The sequence below is a fragment of the Bolinopsis microptera genome, chromosome 6 (genome assembly GCF_026151205.1).
Source record: "Bolinopsis microptera isolate Bmic1 chromosome 6, MBARI_Bmic_1.0, whole genome shotgun sequence".
Classification (NCBI taxonomy): domain Eukaryota; kingdom Metazoa; phylum Ctenophora; class Tentaculata; order Lobata; family Bolinopsidae; genus Bolinopsis; species Bolinopsis microptera.
This window is the reverse complement of record NC_087077.1, coordinates 9,074,710-9,097,841: the sequence shown is the minus strand read 5'-3', so window position 1 is coordinate 9,097,841 and position 23,132 is coordinate 9,074,710. Positions and strand designations below refer to the sequence as shown.

Below are 23,132 nucleotides of genomic sequence, written 5' to 3'. Positions count from 1 at the left end.
CTTACCTTCTATATGGCAGAACCTGCCGACAGCCTCCCGTATCTCCTTATCATTTACCAGTGATGGGTTCCGCCCCCTAAACTTCCTAGATAGAACATTATTACTACAAGCATTAATCAGTTATCTTACACTGAATAAACAATCGCACAGTTTAAGCCCAAAGGTAACTGTATATTTTAGCAATATACTAACTTAAGAATACATACAATATTTTTAATGAAATAGCAGTTAACTCACTCCCATTGCTGCTTCCTCTCCCCGAGCGGTTTCAGCTGCCGGGTCACAGTTAGCCCCGCAAACATTCTCATTCTTTGTGACATGCCTACACTTTATTAGTTTAGAGATTCCCATAATATTACGTAAGGGGTCGTTCACATATTATTACGTAATCCATTTTCGGAACATTTTTACACCCCCCCCCCTCCGTAATCAGTTTTACACAAGCTATTGTGTCAAAATTACACTAGCGTAATCATTTGGATACCCCCCCTCAGCTGATGACGTAATATGTGAACGACCCCTAATCAATTTCAAATAAGCAGAGAATTAAGCAGAGAATGTATGACAAATGGTATTATCCACTATTTGTATCTATGAAACATGCATGCAGCCTGCTTGTAGTTGTTGTAGATAGCAAAATATAAATGACGTCACAGCAGGAACACACAGGGGGGGCTGAAACCAGGTTTTTGATCAAATGCTGCCATTTGTAGTCAAACGTCGCCAACAATTGCTCTCGTGCAATGAAATCGCTGCATTTTGCAAGTCAGTATGCATAATTGAATTACATATATTCATATGCGGAGCTTGGCTTACATAATGCAGCGATTTCATTGGACGAGAGCAACTTTTGGCGACGTATGACTACACATGGCAGCGTTTGATCGAAAACCTGGTTTCAGCTCCCCCTGTGAACAACGTTACAAAATGCTAAATTGAAATAATGGCGGTATTGGGAGTCTAGAGCTGCATTATAGCGTGCATTATAGGCGCGGCGTTACCAGGCACTGAAATTAAATAGCGCTCGATTCTAAGTTAGATTTGAAGATATCAAAACTCCAACGTAAATGCGCGGCACTACATTATAAAACAATAAAATCACGTTAAAAAACTTTGAAATATTGGTATCAATTAGAAAACGTGTAAATTATTTTAACAAATTTTATCGTCCAATTATCATGTTATCGGTGTCTGATTGCGCGGTAATTGTCATATGTGCGATTATCATTTGATATAAACGATTATCGCGCGCGCGACGAATATCGTCAGTATAACAGTAAACGCGCGTTTACCAATTTATCGTCGATTATTATTTTATGCACGAATAGAATCTACAAATTTTCCACCGTGGCCGAGCTGAGATGAATTGACATCGTCAATTAACGTAACGCGAAATTAATTTGTATCACATTCCCGGTTTTGGACCCCAATGTTAACCTTGCAGCAACTGTGTCAGCCCAATATACTTTAGAAGTATGATCACACTTATTTGTTATTTTAATGAACAAGAGACCCATAATGAATATAATCAAATATTCGTCAACTCAGCAGCAGTTTCCGTCCGTGTGATGTGTTGTCCTTCTCCTTTCTGTGTCCCCGTCGTTTTGTATTGTAAATATTTAAAAACAACATTTTGTAGTGTTTTAGGCAAATATTTCAATCTAACGTAACTTTACCTGAGGACCCCAGGCTTTAATATTAAACGAATAGAGATTAGGCGGAATGACCGGCTGAGCGCGGCCCAGTAAACGTAACTTAATTAATAGTTAATAATAACAATCAACACAAATACTAGACATTTAACTTTTAATATAGTGTATTATATTATAAGTAAAATACAATTTAAGTAAAATACAATTTTTGTTTTCCACAGAAGAATCAATACATATTGAATTATAAATATCCGATAATTCCATTAATAATCATTAAAAGTTGCTTTGTCATTTGTAAAATCAAAAACGAAAAGCCCCACGCTGAACGAGCGCGGCATTTTTTCTGCAGCTACCTAGCTTCAAGCTTGTAGCTTGTATATATTATGTGTTATGTATTAAAACTTTTACATCCTAATATGCAATTTGTTCAATAATATGGTCTGAAAATTGTTAAACAATTTATATGTTTGTGCTTGTAGCTGATATCAGATATTAGGCTTGGGGTGGTGCTTTAGAAACGGTATTTCGGGTACTATATAGTAAAGCTTTTACAGCTGCAACTGATTCCTTTTGCCAGCTTCGTTTTTAGTCCAGTACTGTCTCATTTCTGGTTTCGGAACATGTGCAACAAAAATATTACTGGGCCGCGCTCAGCCGGTCATTCCGCCTAATCTCTATGTTTAACAACATTGTTTAACAACATTAAAGCCTGGGGTCCTCAGGTAACAAAAATGTTGTAATGCCAATATAACGTGTAATTAATTGTATCACGTCGTAACCCCCTGTCATTACACAAAGTGGTTTTGTGGTGATCAGTACCTGGGGACCTCAGGCTATCATGTTCATAATAGAGATTCGGCGGAATGACAGGCTGAGCGCGGCCCAGTAAGGTGATCAAAGCCACGGATGACGAAGCCGCGCACTCGGTAGGGCTACAACGTGAAACAAGATATTATGGACTATTTATTTATAAAATTTAAACATTTAGAAAACAAGTCAGTTGAAGAAATATATTTTTTGAATAACGTTCACTTCTGCTTTAGAATTTTATTTAAATTTTGAATTGCGCTGATAAAAATGTAAGATTGAGACAAATCTTCGAGTAGTTCACTACTTTACCTGAGGACCCCAGGCTATTATGTTCATTAACAGTAATAAAGATTTGGCGGGCTGAGCGCGGCCCAGTAATTCACTACTATATTATTGTATCACGTGGTGACCCCCACTGTCGCTTCACTATAGTAGAGTTTCTACGATCAACGATACAGGGGGATCCGCGCACTCGTGCGCGGCGGGTCATACAACGTATGACAACTATATTATAGCAAAAAAGCTTATTTTACATTTCGTTAGCATATCCAATTATATTTATGAGTTTATTATCGGATGTTTAAGTTTAACTATGTTTATTACGATATTATTATTCATTGTAATATGGCAATAAAATTCAAATTTTGTTTTACTTAAAATAAATTTTGTTTTACTTGTGACTTACTTGACTTAAGTCGGCTTCTTGGTCCGAGCAACTACAATTCCTCGCCACACGTCGCGGTCAAGCATAACAGATCTTATCTCTTCAACACAGGAAAGGCTGGTGTCCTTCTTTAGCATGTCCAGAAACGTAAGGTGGGGCCTCCCCGGTCTCCTGTATCCATGCTGAGGGTCCCAGAACAGAAGTTGGTTTGCCAGAAGGTCGTCATGCCTGGCTACATGTCCAGCCAGTCTCATTCTTCTGGAGGCTATCATCGCTGATGGCTTGGGGATGTTGCCGTATAAATCACTGTTGTTGATGATTTGTGGCCAACGTATGTTCAAGGCCATCCGGAGCATTCTAGTGTAGCATCCATTGATCCGCTTAGTCATGGATTGGCTTATCGTCCAAGCTTCAGAGCCGTACAGGAGTACAGGCTCAACCGTTGCTCGAAAGACACGGATCTTTAAGTCCCTGCGCATTCCAGACTTCCAGGTTGTCTTTAACTGATGACAGGCCCCCCATGCCTTTGCTTTCCTAACATCAAAGTCCTTCTCCGCACTCATTATTCTGCTTCCAAGGTAGACAAAGTCATCTACTTGCTCTATCTCCTGCCCACTTGCTGCTTTAATGACGGTAGAGTCAGACTCAGAGAGATTGACTCTGATGTACTTCGTCTTACTCTCGTTGAGGTGAAGTCCAACGGAGTTAGCAGCCAGCTCCACACTGAGGAGAAGTGAAACAAATTTTTTAGTGAAACAAATTTAAAATTTTATCCTTTATTTTACAATCATAATATAATAATATTTATAAGCCTCCGTTTTGAAAGTTTTAAATTTTAATACATTCACATTTCTATTTAAAATTCAATTTTATGTACAAGTCAATAACTGGCCGCCAAAGCCGCGCATTCTTGAAAACAGGATTAACTTGATTATAGTTATACGACTATGTAAATTAAAAACTATCCGTGGTTTTTTCTTTTAAATAAATAAATTATAATTTTACCTAAGAAGATCTTGCGCTTGCTCTGCGGTGTCTGTTGTCAGTGCAAGATCGTCAGCAAAGTCGACATCTGTCATCTTAACTGCTGGGTATCTCCTGCTTCTACTGGGGTTGACAGTGAAGCCCAGATCTTTACCTCTAAGTGCTGTTGTCATCACATAGTCAATGACAATCACAAAGAGGTAGGGCGCCAGTGTATCTCCCTGCATAACTCCAGCAAGTATAAGGAAAGCTTCAGTCAGACCATCCTCCGTGATGACTTGTGCCATGGTGTCCTTGTACATAGCATCTATCAGCCTAACAATGGGCTCTGGTATCCCATATGCCAGGAGTATCTTCATCAATATGCCCCTATGAATGCTATCAAAGGCCTTCTTAAAATCGATGAACAAGAGAAGGGCGGTCAGGTTTTTGTCCCTAGCCCCCTCCAAGATCCTCCTTAGACACAGAATGTGGCTGGTGGTACTGCGTCCCTCCCGAAATCCGTTTTGGTTGATCCTCAGGATTTTCTCCATCGCTGGTTTGATTCTGTTAAGGATCATACGATTCAGGGTCTTACTAACAATGGACGTAAGAGCGATTCCTCTGTAGTTATCCACTTTAGTTAGATTTCCTTTCTTTGGCACAGGCACGATGTTGAGTTGCCGCCATTGATCAGGGATTTTTCCATCAACCAGAGCGCTGTTACAGAACTCTAGAATCAGGTCGTCCATGTCCACTCTTTTGAGAATCTCTGGAGCTATGCCATCATCACCATAGGCCTTACCCTCCTTGATCTGCTTCCTCGCCTCCGCTAACTCCTCCCTGCAAAACAGACCAGTCTCTATATCCTGCTGGGGGTGGATGGTTTGGATAACTATTTCCTGGTCAGGTACAGATGGTGGTTGACCCAGGAGCTTAGTGAAGTGGTCCTTCCAGCTCTTCAACCTCCCCTCTGCACTACCTCCATCAACCAGGCTGCATGGCTTGCTTTTCCTGCCATTTATGTCATTAATAAGGTCCCAACTTTCCTTATTTTTGCACCTGTCAGCAGCATCCTCAGCCCGCCTGATCCTAGAAGCAAGAGTCTCCTCCTCAACCTCTTTGTAGCTCACTGCAAGTGCATCCTTACACTCCTTAACTACCTCTCTACTCTCCTCTGTAGGATTTTCATGATATGCGTCTTTGGCCTGAAACAGAGTTCTCCTCCTCTCCGATACCCTAGGATCTTGGGAGGGGTTGTTACGTTGTCTTCTTGGGATGGGCTCCTCATGCACAATCCGGTGCTCTTGTACCCCTAAAACTGCAACTCTACTCTCAAGGAAGAGCGATGCTAACTCTATCCTCTTATACTGTTCCCTAACAGTACGAACGTTCAGTGTCCCGATGAACGTTTTCCTACTACACGACACAACGCTGCCACTATTACTGCTCTTCTTTTCCGGTTCTGTACTTATCCTGTTGTGTTGTGTTGGGTACGACAGTACATCATCGCCTGGCCCTCCCAGATTGTGTGGGCTAGTATTCCAAAATAAAAATTATTTCCTAAGACCAATTTTGTCCATTTTAAACATCACGTTCTAGTTATTTTAGAAAATAATTTGAAAATATATAAATTATGGCATGGTTTTTACCTACATTTTGATTGACGTTGTCAACCCTTCCAGATCGGCAGATCGTTGCTCTGCGAAGCGAAGCGCGGCGCGTCGAAGCGGTGCGAAGTCCTCCAAACATACATCACATTATCATGCTTATTAGTTTTGAAGCACGATCTGGAAACGAAATTTTAGCAGAGCTATACGATTTGAAACAAATTAGCATTGTTGATTGTTAAATTAATCAATGATCAAATTTTCATTCCATCGAATGATACCGTACCCATGAAGGTTTAAATGTCATTTAAATTAAATTTGGGGCTCACAGGTTCTTGTGATTTGCATGTGATCGCCGCATGATGTTTTGTAAATGCGCGGCTCACCTTCAAGCTTTAAATATTATTCACTTTACTGAGGCGCGACTTTATTTTTATGGTATGATATGATATGTTTTGATTGTTTTTAATAAATACCAAAATTGAAACTTCTTTCCTTAACAATTTTTTATACAATTAAGTCAATGAATTTCTCCCCGAGTTTAAAATATGAATGGTTAACATTACATAGTTTATGCAGCTGAACGAGAGCAAAAAAAATTGTTTGTTTTTACAAATTTAGCTTTCATTTTAGACTTCATGTCTCCCGAAATAAAACTGCGAACAAAGTGAAACAAGGAACTAAGTAAACTGTAAAACCAAATTTTCGTCACGCATTGGACTTTATCAAGGTAACCTTGAGCTAGAGCAGCAAACAATAAACTTGCATAAGCTAGGTAAAATATATTTGGGAGTATGTGACTGAGAAAGTTAGGCTTATGCTGGTCTAACAACTAAGAGTAAGACATAAGAAAAGACTATTTTTTTTTGCAGACATTAGTGATGATGTTATGTCATAATTTTTACTTTACTTTACTTTACTATTTAAGGATACAGTGAGGCGATGACATCAGGAAAAGAATAAATTTTGACTTGTTGAGAACAACAATTATTTCTCTTAGAGGAGAAAAAGGGATGATAGTGCAGTTAAAGTAGCAGATTTAGATACAAATTTACAGCCAGTGTATCGATTGTTTATTGTCATTTGGCTACTATACCTGATCACACCGTCACTCTCATTGGCACAGTTGGTGAACTGATCATTTCAAAAGTGGACTATGATTGCAATGCTCTAGACATAAATCTTTCAAGACTAGAGTGAAGAAGCTGCAATCTCCTATATCAAACGATGGAATAATCAATTTAATTTATAACATATACACAGTAAGAGGCTAGTTTATTTTGCAGTTCTGTTACTTGAGTAACAGCATACGGAGTCTTATGCAAATAAAATATTTAATGCACATGCTTCATTGTGCTGTTACCCAGGGACTTGATGGTATCAGGATTCTCAATGTTCTGAGTAATGAATTTAGTTTTCCATTCATTCATTCTTAGTCCCACTGTAGCAGCAACCTTTTCTACCTCTTGCATCAGCGTCTCTGCCTCCTTTAATACTTTCAACACTACTATATAACAAATAATTTGAGGTATGACACGAGGAGAGACAAAACGAACACGAAATGTCAAGAAAAGATCAGAGAAAACTGGTGCTACAGCAGAAAAGGATGTAACTGATACTTACTTGATACTTGATAAGGTCTCCTCAATCATTCAGTTAAACAAAAATTTCAGTTAAACAAAAATTTCAATTTTATGCCATTTATTACAGATTAAACAAGTTTACAATAAATCAATTTGATATTTAACGGAATCCTAATTCAATGTGCAGTATGGTTGTCACTCTTTAAATAGATTAGATATAGGTTGACGGGGCAAAGGAGTGTGCGTGCTGTTCGCTATTGCTCACACCAAAGGCAACCTAATTCGAGTGGCCTGCACCAAGGAATTGCCGCTTATGTCGTATCATCTCTCTCCAGTGCTTTCGGTTTCCTGCCAACTCTCGGACCTTATCAAATACAATGTCTGGATCTCCTGTGAATGTTACTGCGTCTTCTAGGACACAGGTTCACCAATTCTTTCTTGGCCTCCCACGTGATCTTCGGCCGTGAGCAGGTGTCCAATCAAATAGATACTTTGGTAGCCTGGTGTCCGGCATTCTAGAAACATGTCCAAACCAGCGAAGACGGTTGGCACTGATGTAGGTTATAACCGGGTTTATTCTTGCCCGCTCCAACACTTGAACATTGCTTGTCCGGTGGAACCACTTAATTCGAAGGATTCTCCTCAAACAGTTTTGATGAAAAACTTCGAAGCGATGTAGTTGCTTTGAAGTAGTGTTCCAGACTTCGCTTCCATAAAGTAATATTGTTAGAACCGCTGCAACATATATCCGTATTTTGGTGTTAGTTTGGATATTGCGATTCTTCCAAATATTACCGAGCTGATTGAATGCTCCTGAGGCTTTCTGGATCCGTGCAGACAAGTCCCGGTCAATAGTCCCATCACTTGATATAATCGACCCAAGGTAATTGAAGTTGCTGACTTGCTGGATAGCCGTGTCTCAATGAAACTAATAAATCAATGAAACTAATAAATCAATGTTTTAGCTCATTTTACAAAGTCAAATATTTAAAACAATTAAAATTGTATAGTGCTCAATTTGTAAATGACTAGTTGATCTTTGATATTGGAAGTTTGTCAAGGACTGGCAGCTAGCGGGGGCAAGGAATGCACGGGCTTAGGGGCTTTTGTGCACTCCAGAACACTAGCTCGGTAGATTTTTGGAAACTAGAAGGACTGAAAACTAAAATTGTTTTTGATGGAGGCTGAGGCATGTTTTTGAGAGGGACGGTATAATAGCTTGTGGTAACAACTGGCCTTTACTTTAATAGGATGAAGTTTTAGTTTTAGGACAGGAAGAAGGCATTAAGAAGATTTGCTCTTTGTTTACAAGGCAGAATATAAGCAATGTTGGTTATAATATGTATCAATATCTAGATCTTCGTTTATCAATTTTCACTAAATGGGTTTAAAATTTTAATAGGGAGGGAAATTCATCAACTTTATTAAGTACCTATCAAAAATAAATCTTATATCAATGTAATATATTAAAAATCATAATCCTAAGTCTAATAATAAATCTGTTAAAAACACTTTCTCACTACACTGCGCTCACACACGTTAGTAAGACAAAGGAAAATGCACACCCAGCTAATTTTCAATTTCAAGATAATCATTTTGGATGTGTGGACCCTAGGGTAGACTTAATGTCAAAATTTAGATTAGAGCATTCGAAATCTTTGTTTGTCCAATCAAGATCAGCATGGTTATGCTGGTTGACGAGCAGTGATTGCTTCATCCTAGACTTCAGGCAGGCCACACTTAGACAGTAGTCACGTATACCAAGCTCAGGCACAATTACGTTCCAAATACGACTCGTTCTGCTATTGAAGTTGTCAGGGGGGTCTGCTTGGCTTAGTATAAGGGTGGGTTTCCTACTTGAGCAGGTGAAATTTTCATGGAGGGAAATCGGAGCACGGAATTTCATGATTTTATAGAGCTCAAGGAAACAATGGTAAGTGTACAGGTTTTGGACGGCAAGTATTCCGTGTTCCTTGAACAAAGGTTTCGTGTGCTCTTTCAAGAAAAATTTTTTGTTCAGATTTTGGTTGCCAAACGGTCGAGCACGAGCACAGGTCTTAAATTTATCAAGGTATGCCTCCCTGTCGCCAAACAGTACCCTGAGACAATATTTTTGTGCTTTGAATACAGAACTTATACGAGTTTTGGCTGCCCCACCCCAAACCGTGATACAATAGGAGAGGTGTGATTCAAATAGAGTGTAATACAACTGGCGGTGTAAGAAATCTGGGAGGGAGCAGCGTAGGCGGCAGAGAGTTGATGTTGCATGGCTGAGAGAACGCCTAAGTGATTTTATATGTTCTTCCCAGGTTAGCTTTTCATCGGTGTCTACTACTGTAATGTCCACTGTTGATGCTTCAGTATATGGCCTCTGTGATGTATTCTTGCCGATGGCCATAACCTCTGTTTTCTTCGCATTGATTCTGAGGCCAGCCTGAGCCGCATACTTGCATAAAAGATCAGTCGTCTCCTGGAGACCGTCCTTGGTGTTGTCCATGATAGCCAAATCATCTGCATAGTCAGTATCCAGGACGACTGTATCCTGACCAGAGCTGGTGGTAGCTCTCTGCAGCACTGCCCCGTGTGACAACACTTTGTTATCCTCAGCCCGCTGCGCAGGCAGGTTGATGCAAACATTAAAGATAGGTGGACCCTGAATATCCCCCTGCCCAGAACCAGATGTAACGTCAAACCACTCAGAGAGCTCGCCATTATGTCTGACAGCGCTGACGGTGCCGCAAAAGAATGCTTGCATTATGCGAATGTATTTACAAGGCAAGCCATAATGACTGAAAGCTTTCCAGATTAACTCCGGATTAAGTGAATCGAATGCCGCTTTAAAGTCAACAAAATTTATGTAAAGGGGGAGATTAAACTCAATGCTGTTGTGAATAATAGTACGGAGCGAATAAATCTGATCTATGATGTAACTGAAGATGAAGAAAATCGTAGTTGTGAATGCAGCAGGTATATGGAAGAGCAGTTTTCATTAGCTTGTGCATCTTGTGATATGTACTGGCATTATTGCTATGTTGGACTGACAGGTCTGACACAAGGAGAAGGCGACTGTCTGTCTAACTGGCATTGTCAGAATTGTTTCATATCACCTTACATTAAAAGCAGAAGGACTCAGACCTCTAACCCTGATAAGGAAGAAACAAAAACACTCCGGAATGTTATTAGGCAGGAACTTGAGGCCCTTACACCTTGTAACAGAGGGATTGTTGAAAATGCAGTGAACGAGAACATTCCAACTGAAAAACCTAAAGAAATATCAAAGATAGTGAACCAGGCTTTCCCGTCCTGGGCTGATGTTACTGCTAGCAGTCAGAAGAAGGTTATTGAAGAAATGAGTCTTGAACAGGCTTCCCAAAGTGTTGTTACAAAAGTTCAAACAAGGATGCAAACAGACTTATATGAACGCAATGCACGAAAACTTAATCATTGTGTTGTAAAAGTCCCAGTCTAAGCAACGGCAGGAGGATGACTTAAAATTTTGCGTGGAGACTTAAAAGATAAAGAAGAACGACTTTGTCAGTTAATTACTCTGTAGATTTAATTACGAAATCTCTTAAACTTAAGAATCATGTTTTAAGAATATTCATTGACCTAAGCAAAGCTTTTGACACGATCGACCATTCAACACTTCTTATAAAATTAGAGGGATGCGGAGTGAGAGGATTTGCAAATAACCTCATACTACTTGACAAACAGGCAACAATACACCGAAGTTGTAGGAGAAAAATCAGATACCCTATCTATTCAATTTGGTGTCCCGCAGGGTTCAATTCTTGGCCTCTCCTATTTCTTCTTTATATGAATGACATCACAAACAGTGCTAAACTAGGATCATTTGTTACCTTTGCTGATGATACCAATATATTTGTTGTCGGCAAAACAAAACGTGAGGCATATGAACGAGGAAATGAGCTTTTGTCATCATTACAGTCTTATATGAGAGCGAATAAGTTACATATAAACATGTCCAAGTGCTGCTACATACACTTCAAACCCACCATGGCAGGTTCTAAGTCAGAGATTTTATCACACCCTGAAGTTGTACTAACTATAGACAACTTTCCAATCAAAAAGGTTTCATCCGCAAAATTTCTGGGTGTTATAATTGACGAGAACCTATCATGGGAAGATGACATTAAAGCTCTTAAGCGAACTCTAAATCATTCCACATCCACTTTATATAGACTTCGCTGCTCCCTTCCAGAATTTCTACATCAACAATTATACTATACCCTGTTCGAATCACATCTTTCTTACTGTATATCTGTATGGGGTGGGGCAGCTAAGCAACGTATAAGCTCAATATTTACTGCTCAGAAGTACTGTCTCAGAGTACTATTTGGTGATAGGCTGGCGTACATTGATAAGTTTAAGACTTGTGCACGTACTAGGCCTATAGGACACCAGAAACTTGACCAAACATTTTTCATAAAAGAGCACACCAAACCTATATTAAAGCATAATAATATTCTAGCATTACAAAATCTCTATACATACCACAGTTACCTCGAGCTCTACAAGATAATGAAATTCCGTGCTCCAATATCCTTACATGAGGGTTACACATGTTCGTCAAGGAAACCCTGCCTTCTAATCTGTCAGGCAGACCCACCTGACAACCACAACACTAGATCAACCAAAATTTTTAACATTTTAACCCCAAAATTCAGAATGACTGACTTTACTTCTAGTGTAATGTGCTTGCGAGGAAAGCTAAAACGTGCGCTATTAGCCAATCAACATAACCACGCCCTGCTTGATTGGACCATAAAAGATTTTGACTGCACAAATGTTATTTTCCAAACATTATAACCGGCTGGTCACACACATCTCAATTAAATTCCCTAGGCTACTGTTTTCCAAGTCTTGTCCTGTGAATAAAGTATGTGTGAGAAAGTTTTAATAAAATAAATGTATATTTTTGAATTTTTAAAATTTAATCTGAGAATGAAGTATAACGAAATTTTTAATTAGCACTGTATAGTTTAAGATATTTATAGCTTATTATAACCATTGATACAAACGCCATAATCTTTCGCCAGCTCTCTAATATCCACCTTGAAGCTGCATTTTATATCCTTGAACTACACAATATAAATTAAAGTATGTTTTAGTGTAGACTTTTTGTCACAACAAGACTGCAACCTATAGTAACAACTATAAACAGAACCCCTAATGTCTACTAACAAATTTCTTCTAGTCCTAATATGGGCAATTCCACGGTAAGGTTCCACTTGGTGAAAATGAAAAATGTTAAGATAGGCACCTAGTTTTGGTTCAAATATGTTCATTAGACTCTTAACCTTACAGGTCAACAAAAGTTTTTTGTTTCATATTGCATTAACTTTTGATTTTTCTCATTCAAAGGAACACTACTCGGAAATGAAAAAAATCATTCAAATTTTCAAAGGGCCATAGTTTGGGTATGCAGCAATATTTCTCTATGAAATTCCATACACTTAAGCATAGGCATAAGAATGAGAGCCATGCAAAGTTTCAAAACCGTTACTCAAATACTTTTTCTAAAAAATGTCCACAAAGATGGTGTCGCGTCCGTCACAAAATTAAGCAAAAAATTTTTTTCAGAGCCACATAGTGCTATTTATATTTAAAAAACCACTGTAACCTATCTCTTCTGAAGGTAAGGGAGTACCGTAGAAATTATCAGGCTTGTATCTTTTAAGAAAAAAATTTTGGAAGGGGGGTCCCAACTTGTCGCGTCTGTCACATTTTTTTGAAAATGCTCCAAAAAATCGTTTAACAGACTTTAAATGCATTTTTGTTAAAGCTGAGACCGTTCTAAACAAAACGATGTTGTCAAATCGAAAATTGGACAGAAAATGACTGAGTTATGTATAATTTTGTATATGCCCATATATGGGCGTACGGCTCACTTTTAGCCATTTTTATCCATATTTCCATTATTTTGACTAAAACCAAGACAAATTGAAGTCAAACAAGGTTTGACTATGTTGACTAGACTATCAAATAACATCATATGCAATTCAATAATTAAATTTACTGAGTTTTGCCATTTATTTGCCTTAACCTTTTTCAGGGGTAAAAGGCACAAAAAATGGACTTTACCCTATTTTCGCATATTTTTGAAGTAAAAATTCAATATCTTCCACATTTTAAACACTAAAGTAATGAAACTTTTGGGAGATGGTCTCAACAGTGTGATGTGTTGAACAGAGATGAATGTTTTACCAGAGTTATAAATTTGTTCAAGTAGAGAAATAATTGCTGCCCCTTGATTGATACCCTCGCGTATGCCCAAAATGGACGATTTTGGCTATTGCAGACCTCATGGAAGTACTAGCGGCCTAAAAATTGGCATAAACATAGAATGAAGGTCACTGAACAAGATAAAAGTGTCAAATAGAAGATTTGGAGAAATTGAAAAAAAACCGTGTGTCCGTCACAGTCACGTCCGTCACAATTTGAAAATGGCGCCACGCAAACAAAAACTGAGCAATCTCCAAAAAAATGGTATCTCAGAAATCCCTAAACCTTTTTCTATCACTGCATGTCCAAATTAGAGATAATAGATAACGTTTTGAGATAGATTTGGGTACCTTCTGAGTAGACACCCAAAAAAAGTGTCATATTTAAGTCGCGTCCGTCACAGGGGTGCTATCTCAGAAAGTAATAATAGTAGGGGTCTGAAATTTTCACACAACCTATAGAAAGGTTAAATGTGGACTAATAAATAGTTTAAGCTGATAAAGAAGCAACATCCTGAGCACAACATTCGTTTGAACTTTAAAAAATGGCATAATCGTGGTGTCCGTCACGGTGGAATTGCCCATATGAGCCTTGTCTCTAAAAACCTAACTGAACTAGCGTTTCGGTGTGTGCAAAAGCTTTCAGGCACGCGCATTCCTTGCCCCGTTAGTTACCTGTCCTTCCAAACATAAACTAGCAGTCAAGGACAAAAAGTCATACACCAAATGGGCATTATATTTTATGAATTGTTTTACATCTTTTTATTCTGTAAAATGTGCTAAAATTAAATTTCTTGTTTCACTGAATTTCTTGTTTCATTGAGTTGCCATCGTGCTGGTAAAGTTGATCCAAAGAAGCCTGACTATTGCCAACCACTGATCATCCAGACAGTTGATGAAGAATTGGTAAATTATTACTCAAATCAGGTAAGGGCTGGCAAGAAGCATCATATTGGATCAATCTGGACTTATGCAGAGCAGACAGAGAGATTCTTTTTTTAGCCAGGAAAGAGAAAAAGGAGAGAAAGAAGAGTCAGGAGGAAGTAGAGAGGAGACGGTCAGAGAAGTTAGCATTTTATACTAATGCTAACGGATTATTTAATAGAATTGATAACTAAAAAACACAAAACATCAAAACCACAAACAACAAAAAAAACCAAAACCAACCCAGTAGAAAGGAACCCTAAACACACACACACCACAACAAAATCCCCCCCCTGAAACAAAAACAAAACCAAAAACACCAACACACATCCAAACCCTACCACATCCAAAAACCAAAAAACACCCAAATCCAAAAACAACCTACAATCCACCACAGAAAAAAAAAACAAAACTCAGCCAAACAACAACACCACTCCAAACACTAAATCCGACCCACAACCACATCCTAAAAAAACACAAATAAATCCAAACCAAACCAAAAAAACCAAAACATAAAACAAACACAATCCACCCACAAACGCCAATCCCAAATCCAAATAACACACCAAATAAAAACCCACAAATATCCCAAAAATCCAGAAAAACACACACCAACACCATACATCCAAACCACCAAACCACATAACACAAGATCACCAAAAAACCACCCAAAATCATCCTAGAACATCAACCCAAAAACAAAAACACACATCCCCACTCCAACCCTACAGAAACCAGCCACAAAACATAACCACCAAACAAATCCAAAAAACCAAGTAAAAAACAAATCCAATAAAACAAACAACAACTAACACTAACAACACAATCAAACATACAATCCAAGCATGATCCCACCACAACAACCACCAACCAACTCCAACAACCAAAACCAAAACCAACCAACCCAAAACCAGAGAAAACGAAAACCAAAAACAACAAATCCACAATAAGTCCAAACCATCCGATCCACTTCCAACAAAAACCAACAAACCACAACCAAACAAACACCAGAACCCACCACACAAAAGGACATCCACATACTACACCAAAAACCAACAACACCCCCAAATCCACCTCAAACCACCAAACAAGTGAACAGCACAATCCACTCCAACACAACAAAAAATAAACACAACAAAAACCAACGAACAACACCAACACCATCCCAATCCAAGAACAAATCCAACAACCAATACACCCAAGACAACAAAAATCCAAATACCCACACCAAAAATCCATCCACCAAAATCTAAAAAAGAAAAAAACAAACATCATCCAACACACACAACCACAACTCTCCAAACAAAAACAAAAAATCCATCATCCCAACCAAACAAAACATCCACCACCCAAACCATATCCAACACACACCAAACAAACAAGAACTAAATACAGGGCCGACCTATAGATAGCCGGAGGGGAGGGCGTAGAAGGATGGGTGTGTGGTGGGGGGTGGATGGGCCATCCAGGGAATCCACATCCAAACCACAAAACATCCAAAACAAAAGAGGTACGTTGCGAAACTCCACCAAAAACCAAACCAACATCCAAAAAAAAAACAAAAAACCAACCACAACTAACAGACACATACCAGGGAGCATAACCAACACAAAAACTACCACCAACACCAGGTATGGTCTAGTATCAGGGTGATCACATGAGTAGTAGATCCAGCACAAAAGAAAAATAACACAAAAACCACGATTCCCAAACCAAAAGACAAACATCCAGAAACCTTAACAACCAACCAACAAACACAATCAACAACCAAAAAAACAAAAGAACACAACCAATCCAAACAAAACAACACAAAAGCACAACCTCCACACACAAACATACCTCACACAAAAATCACACTCATCCACCAAAACAACCTACCTTTGGGGAGTGCAGTCCAAAGAGACCAACACAAACACCATCCTATGGAGCTAAAAACACACATTCCAAAAAAACCAAGCAAAAACCAACGTACCCAATAAAAAACACACCAACCAAAACCAAACAAAAAATACACCATCCGCACTAAACATCCCTAACCCAACCAAGCAATAACAAAAACCAAAAACAACAACATAAAAATCCAAATAATCCCCCAAAAATAAACCAAAAACGATCCAAACCAACAACAACAACAACCTAACAACACCAAAAAACACATTCCACCAATTCCAAAACAACCAACATCAACATCCAAATAAAGGCCCAGCCAAAAACACCAATCCAACTTAAAAAAAAAACAAAACACCAACAAAACTACAATCCCCAAAAAACAAACCAAAAAGACCGTGTTTTTTGAGAATGATGACACACACATACATAAATTTTATTACTCAAATCAGGTAAGGGCCTGCAAGAAGCCATCATATTGGATCAATCTGGACTTATGCAGAGCTGACAGAGAGAGTCGTTTTTTAGCCAGGAATGAGAAAAGGAGAGAAGATGAGTCAGGAGGAAGTAGAGAGACGGTCGGGTTTTTGCCTTTTATACTAATGCTAACGGATTATTTAATAGAATTGATAAACTAAAATGCATTTTATCAGTTTATAAGTCTATTGATATAATTTGTATTACAGAAACTCATTTTAGTAGTGACATATTAGATGCTGAAATTTTTATTGAAGGTTTTACTATGTTTACAAAGGATAGAGATTTTAAAATTGATAATTCTACTAGTAATATAGGTGGTGGTGGGGGTTCAATTATTTATCTTAAAAACAGTTGTAATGTTTCACTAGGAATACAATACAAAGAATACAAGGAATACAAATTTAAAATCTTAAGCTACAAGATTGTAAATAGTTAATTTGACGAAGGGAATACGTCTATTTTACCCTGAGTTATGTTTTAGTTCAATCTTGACACAATTTTAAAATTATAATTTAATTATTTTATATATATGTATTGTCCATAACTAGGGTGGCCTGCTAACAGAACCATGATCTGCCTTGATTCATCCTTCAGCACAGAGAAAAGCTCCTTTTTTTATACATTATGATTACAGAGGATCTGATATTTAGATATATATTGCTGTGCTGTAAAAATTGACTTTATTTATTTATTTATTTATTTTTACAATAGTAACTGTTAAGATAATAACAATATCATAAGATTTGAATTTATTATATTAATATAACTTAAACTAAAGTGAAAAATAAAGATTTTGACAAAAAATATTTTGTTTACAGTCGCCTTGGTAATGCTGTAATGCTTGAGCCAGGCCACTTTGTGAACTCTTTTTTAAAGGCACCAGACTCTTTAGCTGTAAATATTGAAACATCTGGTGGATTGATAAGTATTTGTTGGATTTATAGATCTACTTCATTAAATTTAGTCTCCTAAATCTCCTAAATTTATAGGAGATTTTAACCTTCCAGATGTACTATGGGAAACTGGAATCACCTTAATAATCCCAAGAAATCCGTGTGTATGTGTGTATGCGGGAAATTTCCGAGCGGTGATATTAAAAAAACGGTAGGTAAGAGTTACGGACTGGTTTTTTTCGGTATAGTGCCAACAAAACTCTGAAGCAGTTAATAAGAAATTTTTTTTAAATCGGCCGGTGGTAAGTGGTTTATTTGATGGTTTTGTACCACTTATGTGACATAAAATGGCTTGAGCAGCATAATCAGGAAAACGGTAAGAGTTACGGGGGCTTGCTCTCTCTGCATATTCAATATGTAGCTGTATAAGTAATAACCATAGCCGGGTAAGATTAGCAGGGTAAGATTCGCTGTCCTTTTATACTATAATCTTATTAGGGGAGGGGGCACTGTTCGCAGGGTCTGTTTAGACTGCAGAGAGAGTTCATACTTTCATAATATGACAATGTTTTGCGTGTTTTCAAATATAATAGGCAGGTGTGGTGAGGAGTTAACAAGGGTTAATTTCTAAAACGATTTAAATAAAAATGGAAAGTGGTTTAAGACAGGAGTGATGAGGTGTAATAGTCAGTGTTCGGACCTTATGATCAATGATCATAAGGTCCGAACACTGACTATCAATTTTGATCATGGAATGTGGTGCCTAATAATGACTTAATTATCCACGAGAAAGATAGTTTAAGATACTATTGGATACGTGAGGGTACTCCGAATAGAATTGCTCACCTAACTGGGTTTTGAATCAGCGGGTAATTACTCATACCCTTTTTAACTGCGGCAGTGCAATCCCGGCTGAAGGCCGGGTTACACTAGTTGTTAATAATAGTATTTCCAGTAAGAATCAGTCTTTAATAATTCAACAAAAATATATGGATATTTTTAATGACAGTGGTTTAACTTTGTACTTTACCAACGAAACAACCAGAAGACGGCTTGTGAAAGATACTCTCCAGGAGAGCCTCCTTGATCAGGTCTTGTATACAAATGATGCTCTTGTCAACGGTTGTAAGATTGTTTCACCGCTTGGTAAGAGTGATCACGTTGGGATACTTGTCGAACTGGTTGTTTCGCCAAATACTGAGTCCTATAGAGAAAACTGTAAAACCTATTTGGGGTAAGATTTCGTCTGATGAATTATTGAAGTTTAGTATGAATAACATTGACTGGGATTATAGTTCTACAAATTATGATGTTCAAGAAATGTGGACTGAACTACATGGTAAACTGGAGGCTGTTGCCGCTGCTGTTCCAGCTGCTTCTGTTTATCTCGACAACAGGCCTGTCAAGTTGCCATGGAGTACAACTTCACTTAAGAGAATGAGGAAGAATAAGGACAAAGTATGGGTTGAGTTTGATGGAAATCCATCTGATATCAATTTTAGTTATGCTAATAGCAAGTAATATATTTTTGAAGTGGCTGAAGTTAAAGATAAAGTTAACTATGAAAAGAAGATTACATCTAATTTGAAGCAGAATAGTAAGTCTTTTTACTCATACTTACGTAATAAAAAGCAAGTTAAATCAAGTGTGGTTTCCTTGGATAGAGGAGATGGTACACGCACAGATAGTTCTGCTGAGTCTGATATTCGAAACTAAGATCATAACTTCATAAATCTGATAATTATTTAATAGCATGGGCGGCAGCAGAAACTTGATTGCTAATATAATACAAAGTTGAAGATGTAATTAGATTGAAGCTTTATCTGATTTATTAAATTAAAAAACATTTTCTTTTCTCAAAACGATGAACTTCACCCCTGTGGGCTGAGATATTCACTGAATTATGGCAAACTGTTGTCCAAAAATCAGCCAGGTGAGGAAAAGGTAGGGAAGTCTTATTGCAAGAAAAAGGAAGTTAACCTCCTGCTCAATTCAGGGAGATAAATCTGCACCATGTATGGGGTAGTTGATGCACCTTTCACCAACAAGAGCCCACTTTGGTCTACTTGCTGTAAGGTGTATAAGCTACATGGATTGGTGGTCCCCCTTTTGTTGCTGATAAATCAGGAAAAGTGTTATTATGAGTGTCAGGAAACTCATAGTGTATTCATATCTGGGAGGCTAAAAGGTCAGTAGCGGAAATGGTCTATGGCTACCAAAATTATTTGAAATCTTTGTACTTTATTGATATTCCATAATACATATCAAGGTTTGCCTGGAATATCCAAACAATGTATGTGATTCATCTAAAACTAAGAATTAGTGTCATTATTCATTCTTGCCTTTCAAGGTGTATCAACCAACATACAAACTGTACGTGTCACTTTGACCCCTTAGTCTTATTGCTTTTATAATTAAGGATGGGGTTAAAATCATCCAGTGTGCTTCTGAAAACGAGCTCCTTCAAGCGACCACTTAACCAATGACCAGTAACCATTGGGGACTACGGTCTGCATTACAATTTCTCAATTTGCGTTAATAGTGAATGGTTCAGTTCCTTTGGTGTTTTGGAAATTGGAGTTCTCTATCATGCTATTGAACAAATTTAATTCCAGCTGTTGGAGAATCTGGAGTTTATCAAATTTGTTAAATGTAGGAAATAGGAATTATGTGTGAATGAAAAGTAAATCAAATTACAATGATGAGAAATAAATATTTGTTATCATAGCGAAAACTACAAATTGATTTACTAAGTTAATCAAGTTAAGAAATCATCAGATAGACAGTAGCTATTACAGTAAATTCAATGAAAGATGAATCATATTTTGTGCCTGATTTCAGATTTGACCAACGGAACCAAATCGAATCTATTGTTTCCTTTATTAAATATATACTGACAGAGGCAGTAAAGTATAACTTTGAATGGGGTATAAAGACTAAAGATGAACAACTTCTTCCAGTTTTGGAGGAGAACTTTATTAAATATCATAATCAATAGTTATTATATTTCAATAAATATAATAATATGTTCCCGAAAGCAAAATCCTCTGATCCTTGTCTCACTGCAAGTTTAACTGTCCAGAAACTGGCGTGTTATATTAAAATCCCTATTTAATAAGGAAAATAATGATGTTATCATATCAAAGAAATGTATTCGACTGTTTTATCACAAAAATGACCTTATCAGTGTTTCTTATCAGATTTTCTGAATTGCGTGGCCACTTTATTTTGTGTAACATTTCATTGCCATGATCTGGTTAAATCGTATTTCAATTGAATGTGTTTTCAATTATCATTCGATTTGTTGGTGTAAGAACTAACAAGTAATATCTTAACATTCCATCTGTTATCAAGGCATGTCCAACAGTGTCAAGACAAAGTCAGACAATGTACTTTATCTCAGCGATGTCGTCTCATCTAAGGAAAACAATCTTGGTAAATGTTCTTTTTAACAAGGGTAATTTCGGTTATTGCATGTTTTTTCGACTCAGATTAAGTTGATTTACTATTACATGTATGATATCGGTCATAACTTCATACTGCTAAGTTAGCTTAGCAAGGACATTACCAAATAAAATGCGTTTCTACTTATTAAACTACTATTTCATAGACAGTGAAATACAACTTTAATTCTGGTAGTTTAGTTCGATATTATCTGTTAGATATTATTTGTTAGATATTACGTGTTAAATAATCAATATCTCCAGGTGTGATAATAGAAATGCCAGACTCTGACTCTGACGAGGATACTGATGACGAGGGGTTGCCTAAAGAAGCTGCCATGGTGTCCTGGTACCCCAGTGGTAAGCGTAATTTTTACTAGTTTTTTATCGATGTTTTGACTCCACTTTTTTAGCATCATTCTTTGCCCGATCTTGAGGTGACGTACGACACCTCGTTGACCCAATCAATTTCCGGAAGGCTGCACATTTTCACATGCCAAATTCACAAGATTCTTCAAGAGTTGTGCGAGATACATAGAGGCCGCAGAATTATGAGGACTACCAGATCCTGGTGGAACCTAAGCGATCTATGATATCACGACAGGCCCTATTCTTTGCCGTCTTTTTTTAAAACTCGAGAACATTACCATGAGTTTTGTAACTTTTCAGTCAGTATGACAGATCATTTACTAAACGCAAGTCAAATTGACATTTTTTCATACCCAGGTGAAGAAGAGATACTATTCCAGAAAGATCTAGCCCTGAAATCACGGGTCTTAGACCCAGGTATGGGAGTAGAGCGGTCAGGTGACTTCAGAAGTGGTGTTCTGCTCGACATTACTGCTAACTGCTCCGTCAAGCTGGTCGGCACTAATGTTAAAGTGTCCAATGTTCCTGGAAATATACTCACTCCTTGGAATGTATGTCCCCTGGTTTTTTTTTCTTTAGAGCGGTTTTTAATCTCGGATATCGCGAACTTTCCTCGTTTGAGAATCAATCAAGCATATCTCTACTATAATTCAAAGAATTGTTTTTGTTGTCTGTCTGTATGTACGACCGCCCACGTGCAAATTAGATGAAAAATAGGAATTTAGGTAACAACCAAAAGGTTCCATAGCAACGGTGTTTTAATGCACACATGCACGTGCAAAGATTGTTTTAACGTCATTTTGATCGGTTTTGTGGTAATTACGTTGTGTTTAAAGTGTTTTATATTTAAATCGGCTGTATCTTCGGTTGGGATGGATATTTTCTGATGCGATTAAAACTGTATTTCAATGAATACTACTAGCTTCGTCCCTGTTACAACGGGCTTTCTAGTTATATATAATAGCATAATATACTTATTTGATTTTAAGAAGATAAGTTAATACATGCTTATTTGAAGCAACTTCTTTTATTTCCCCGGTTACACAAACCTTCTTCAGCTGCACTACCACGAGCCGAATGTAGTGTACGGATCCTGGCTGGGCTACATCCTCCAGCTCCAACAGACCCTGGTAGTTGGTCTGAAGAGTGGTGCACGTGTTCTCATGAAGTTTGACACTGCGCGCCACATGGAGGACAGCAAATTTAGCGAGATATCACCCTACTACAGTGGTACATGGTACGTGGGTCAGAAGCTGGAGGGCAAGGCAAGGTGGTTCAAGCGTGCCACTTTGTTGTCTGGGACTATGCCCGTGTTCAAAACTCTGAAACAGAAAGTCAAGGGAGTCGTCCTGGAGGTAATTGTTTTTTTTTCATGGTTCCATTTGGTAATATATCGGATTTGTGATATAATAAGAATTCACAAATTTAACACTATCCATCCCTTAATCATTCAGTTTGAAGAATATATTGAGAATGTAGTAAAATATCCTTTCCAGGCAATACTGACAGGGATAGAAGTTGAGTGGATAATGCATGGTTTCATGAACACTAAGAAACAGCCTGACCCTCCTCCTTCACTCATTACTGGAGAACACATGCTCAGCAAGTT

General features: G+C 37.8%; 2 protein-coding genes across 2 annotated transcripts in view; one reads left to right on the top strand and one right to left on the bottom strand.

Annotated features, from left to right (window-relative positions):
* The window catches only part of LOC134817564 (probable serine/threonine-protein kinase kinX), a 53,011-nt gene that overhangs the window by 26,878 nt on the left and 3,001 nt on the right, over positions 1 to 23,132 (bottom strand). The gene's annotated exons all lie outside the window — the stretch shown is intronic.
* LOC134817563 ((E3-independent) E2 ubiquitin-conjugating enzyme UBE2O-like) overlaps positions 7,199 to 23,132 on the top strand; it is a 74,926-nt gene continuing 58,992 nt past the window's right edge. Inside the window, exons 1-6 of the mRNA XM_063826751.1 lie at positions 7,199 to 7,227; positions 21,066 to 21,146; positions 21,419 to 21,514; positions 21,881 to 22,074; positions 22,582 to 22,878; positions 23,020 to 23,129. Of these exons, the coding sequence (XP_063682821.1) occupies positions 21,068 to 21,146; positions 21,419 to 21,514; positions 21,881 to 22,074; positions 22,582 to 22,878; positions 23,020 to 23,129 (776 nt within the window). The 5' untranslated portion in view covers positions 7,199 to 7,227; positions 21,066 to 21,067. The remainder of the gene's footprint in view (positions 7,228 to 21,065; positions 21,147 to 21,418; positions 21,515 to 21,880; positions 22,075 to 22,581; positions 22,879 to 23,019; positions 23,130 to 23,132) is intronic.